The sequence below is a fragment of the Triticum dicoccoides genome, chromosome 2A (assembly GCF_002162155.2).
Source record: "Triticum dicoccoides isolate Atlit2015 ecotype Zavitan chromosome 2A, WEW_v2.0, whole genome shotgun sequence".
Classification (NCBI taxonomy): Eukaryota; Viridiplantae; Streptophyta; class Magnoliopsida; order Poales; family Poaceae; genus Triticum; species Triticum dicoccoides.
Window position 1 is genome coordinate 581,762,751 of NC_041382.1, and position 4,701 is coordinate 581,767,451.

Sequence of the window (4,701 nt, forward strand, 5' to 3'; positions counted from 1 at the left end):
GGGCGGGGGCCGGCAGCGAGGAAGGCGCAGGCGAGGGACTCGGCGTGGGAGTCGACCTGCTGGCGCATCTGCCCGGTGACCCAGTCCCGGCGCTCGAAGACCTGCATAAAGAGGCCCTCCATGGCCGGCTACCGGCGGTCGCGGAGGTGGCCGGGGGAGGAGAGGGGGGCCTAGGGTTTGGGCATGGAGGTGGGTCGGCAGCAGGGTGGGGAGAGAGATGTCCACCGAAAATTTTGAATCCGGGAGCGGGGAAGAGGAAGATCTGAGGGTAGTCGCCTACGGCCGTCCGCCAGCGCCAGCAGCCAGGAGCGAACGATCTGTTCGGTGCGGTGCGGCAGCATCTGAGCCAGCGACTGGCCAGGCCGAAAGCCCACGAAGAGCATACTGTGGCCCGTTTGATTGGCCCCAGTTGTCTGTGGCCTGGCCACTGGTGGGCTCGTGTGTAAAGGCTTTCATTTTACGAAATCACTAGTTAAGGAGCGTTCCCCGCAATGATTAGTCGGAGAGTGCTCCCCGCTCGCCAAGTGTCACGTGTGGAGCGCTCGTGAGACTTTTCCGCGGTGCTCCACGCGTGATACTTGTCGCCCGCACGGCCTCTCCCATGATTTTCGGTTTTCGGTTTTCCTTTCTGATTTTTTCTTTTTCACTTTAGTCCTTATACTTTTGATATTTTGTAATACACTTTTGATCTGTTTTGATATGTGTTTCTCTGGTGTGGCGGAACCATCGCCGCAGACTGTTCTTTCTTTGCCGTCGTCTCCGCCCGTCGCAGCCGCCGCTCTTGTGTGTGGTTACGGCAGCCCCCGTCGCGGCCGCCGCGCTTGTCGCGTGCTCTTACGGCGGTCCTTCTTTAGCGTCGACTGCGCTTCCCCGTTCGCGATATCGTCGTTCCCTATGGGTTGCATTCGTGGGTTCCCTGTTTTCCTTTGATTTCTCTTTTTGTTCTCATTATATTTCTGGGATATAGAGATTTATGGGGTAGTTACGGGTGGGGACTACCAACACTATCAGATGAAGTTTCAACTCGGTTTTCTGGAATTAGTTCTTGATAATCACTGTGTTCCTTGCAGGTATGGCTTGTCCTTTTTGCCGTATGTCTGGTGGCCCATGTTCTTCTGTTGATTCTTCTGTATATGGGTTCAGTGTGGTTCTGGATCGGTGTTGTTCGAGGCGTGTTGTAAGAATATCATTTTATAATTGTTTAATTTTTGGCATACACGCTTATTTCTTTTGGTGCTGCCCATGCTGTTTTGATTTTGATCCTTGTTTTGATTTGTTGCGCAGTATGTTCCGTGCAGTTAGAGCTCATCTTGCTTGTTACATCGAGGAGTGTAGGGCTTTAGCCATAAGGAGGGGTGACGAAGATACTGATCTTGCTCTTCAGTGCAATGAGGGTTATTTGTATGGTGTTTTGTTTAGTCATGGTCGGGTGAGGAGCAAATTCCATGGTCCTTCCTGGGAATGATTGGTCAGTGATTATGGTGTTCGTCCTTCTGATATAATGACTGTTAGGCTTGAGCATTATGGAACGTGGATTGGTATTCTTTTAATCGTGTTGGTCGTGGAGATGCATTTTCTCCTTTACCATCTGTTGGTAAGGTTTATTTTTAAGGACGTTTTTAGCTTGTTTTATTTTACATGGTGATTTTTCTATTTCCTTGAGTCTGTGTAGTTATATTTTTGTAGCTCTTGATGGTTTGAGCGACTCCGAGAAGGAACTTGTTGGGAGTTGTTATTACACCTGTGGTGTTTTTCTTAATTATCAGCAGATGTATTTCATGAAGTGTCAACTCTTTGATGATGAGTACATACCTTGTTGCCCTTTTATTGACAGGATTGATTTCATGAATGTTAATTAATGGTCATTGCATGGTTAGATTTTTTCCATTATTTTTCTTTGTTTCTATTTATTTATTTTTATTATCTCTTTTATTTATAGTTTTGAATTTTGTTCTATTTTTGATAGCTTGATGTTTTTATCAGGTTATTCCTGGTATTGTCTTGAGAAGTTTGAAGGAGTTTGTGACATTTCCTAGGACTGGAGTTTTACCTCTTGAAGTTACTTTGGAAACTCTTCATGATGATGATATATATGTGAGCACTCCTTGCTCCTACTTCGTTGGCTTGGGTAATAGAATGGTGTTCAAAAAGGAAGAGTTCAGTGATTTTCTCCAAGCATAGTCTATTGAAGTAAACAGCTTGGTGCTGATAACTTTCAAAGAGCGTGATGGGAGGCTTGTTGTTATTTCAATCTTCTGCCGTAGTGATGTTAGTTATAGCCTTTGAACATAATGGATTTTAAAAAAAAATCTATGCTACGGTGTAATGTTATTTAGATATATGAAACGATATGAACCTGTTGGGGAACGTAGTAATTTCAAAAAAATTCTTACGCACACGCAAGATCATGGTGATGCATATCAACGAGGGAAGAGTGTGATCTACGTACCCTTGTAGACCGACAGCGGAAGCGTTAGCACAACGCGGTTGATGTAGTCGTACGTCTTCACGGCCCGACCGATCAAGCACCGAAACTACGGCACCTCCGAGTTCTAGCACACGTTCAGCTCGATGACGATCCCCGGACTCCGATCCAGCAAAGTGTCGGGGAAGAGTTCCGTCAGCACGACGGCGTGGTGACGATCTTGATGTACTACCGTCGCAGGGCTTCGCCTAAGCACCGCTACAATATTATCGAGGATTATGGTGGAAGGGGGCACCGCACACGGCTAAGAATATGATCACGTGGATCAACTTGTGTGTCTAGGGGTGCCCCCTGCCCCCGTATATAAAGGATCAAGGGGAGGAGGCCGGCCGGCCCCTATAGGCGCGCCGGGAGGAGTCCTCCTCCTAGTAGGAGTAGGACTCCTACTAGGAGGGGGAAAGAAGTGGGGAGGGAGAAGGAAAGGGGGGCGCCGCCCCCCTCTCCTAGTCCAATTCGGACCAAGGGGGGAGGAGGCGCGCGGCCCACCCTGGCGCCCTTCTCTCTCTCCATTAAGGCCCATATGGCCCATTAGTACTCCCGGTAGGGTTCCGGTAACCCTCCGGCTCTCCGGTTTTCTCCGAAATCATCCGGAACAGTTCCGGTGTCTGAATATAGCCATCCAATATATCAATCTTTATGTCTCGAGCATTTCGAGACTCCTCGTCATGTCCGTGATCACATCCGGGACTCCGAACTAACTTCGGTACATCAAAACTCATAAACTCATAATATAACTGTCATTGAAACCTTAAGCGTGCGGACCCTACGGGTTCGAGAACAATGTAGACATGACCAAGACACGTCTCCGGTCAATAACCAATAGCAGAACCTGGATGCTCATATTGGCTCCTACATATTCTACGAAGACCTTTTATCGGTCAGACCGCATAACAACATACGTTGTTCCCTTTGTCATCGGTATGTTACTTGCCCGAGATTCGATCGTCGGTATCTCAATACCTAGTTCAATCTCGTTACCGGCAAGTCTCTTTACTCGTTTCGTAATACATCATCTTGCAACTAACTCATTAGTTGTAATGCTTGCAAGGCTTATGTGATGTGCATTACCGAGAGGGCCCAGAGATACCTCTCCGACAATCGGAGTGACAAATCCTAATCTCGAAATACGCCAACCCAACATTCACCTTTGGAGACACCTGTAGAGATCCTTTATAATCACCCAGTTACGTTGTGACGTTTGGTAGCACACAAAGTGTTCCTCCGGTAAACGGGAGTTGCATAATCTCATAGTCATAGGAACATGTATAAGTCATGAAGAAAGCAATAGCAACATACTAAACGATCGGGTGCTAAGCTAATGGAATGGGTCATGTCAATCACATCATTCTCCTAATGATGTGATCTCATTAATCAAATGACAACACATGTCTATGGTTAGGAAACATAACCATCTTCGATTAATGAGCTAGTCAAGTAGAGGCATACTAGTGACATTTGGTTTGTCTATATATTCACACAAGTATTATGTTTCTAGATAATACAATTCTAGTATGAATAATAAACATTTATCATGATATAAGGAAATAAAATAATAACATTATTATTGCCTCTAGGGCATATTTCCTTCAGAACCTAACTGTTTGTAACACCCCGGATGTAACTTTCCCTATTTGTACTCCAACTCTTGCCGTTTCCGGCGTTAAGTTATATTTATCTCTCGGGTTCGGGTCTTTGTCTCCGTGTGTTGTTTCCGTTTTCATGCATCTCATATCATGTCATCATGTGCATTGCATTTGCATACGTGTTCGTCTCATGCATTCAAGCATTTTCCCCGTTGTCCATTTTGCATTCCGGCGCTTCGTTCTCCTCCGGTGGTCATTTCTAGCTTTCTTTCGTATGTGGGGATTAAACATTTCCGGATTGGACCGAGACTTGTTATGCGGCCTTGGTTTACTACCGGTAGACCGCCTGTCAAGTTTCGTATCAATTGGACTTCGTTTGATACTCCAACGGTTAACCGAGGGACCAAAAAGGCCTCATGTGTGTTGCAGCCCAACACCCCTCCAATTTGGCCCAAAACCCACCAAACTCTGCTCCATGTCCTAGAGCGTTCGATCACAATCGCGTGGACGAAAACTGCACCCCATTTGGACTCTCCTAGCTCCACTTATGCCTATAAATAGCCCCCCCCCCCGTTTTTCGGATCTCTCCCTCTTCCCGAAACCCTAAAAATCCCCCGCCACCGACGGACACGT

General features: G+C 46.7%; 1 protein-coding gene across 1 annotated transcript in view; it reads right to left on the minus strand.

Annotated features, from left to right (window-relative positions):
- The window catches only part of LOC119357980, a 12,620-nt gene extending 12,498 nt beyond the window's left edge, over positions 1-122 (minus strand). Inside the window, exon 1 of the mRNA XM_037624727.1 lies at positions 11-122. Within this exon, the coding sequence (XP_037480624.1) occupies positions 11-122 (112 nt within the window). The remainder of the gene's footprint in view (positions 1-10) is intronic.
- Positions 123-4,701: the final 4,579 nt, after the last annotated feature.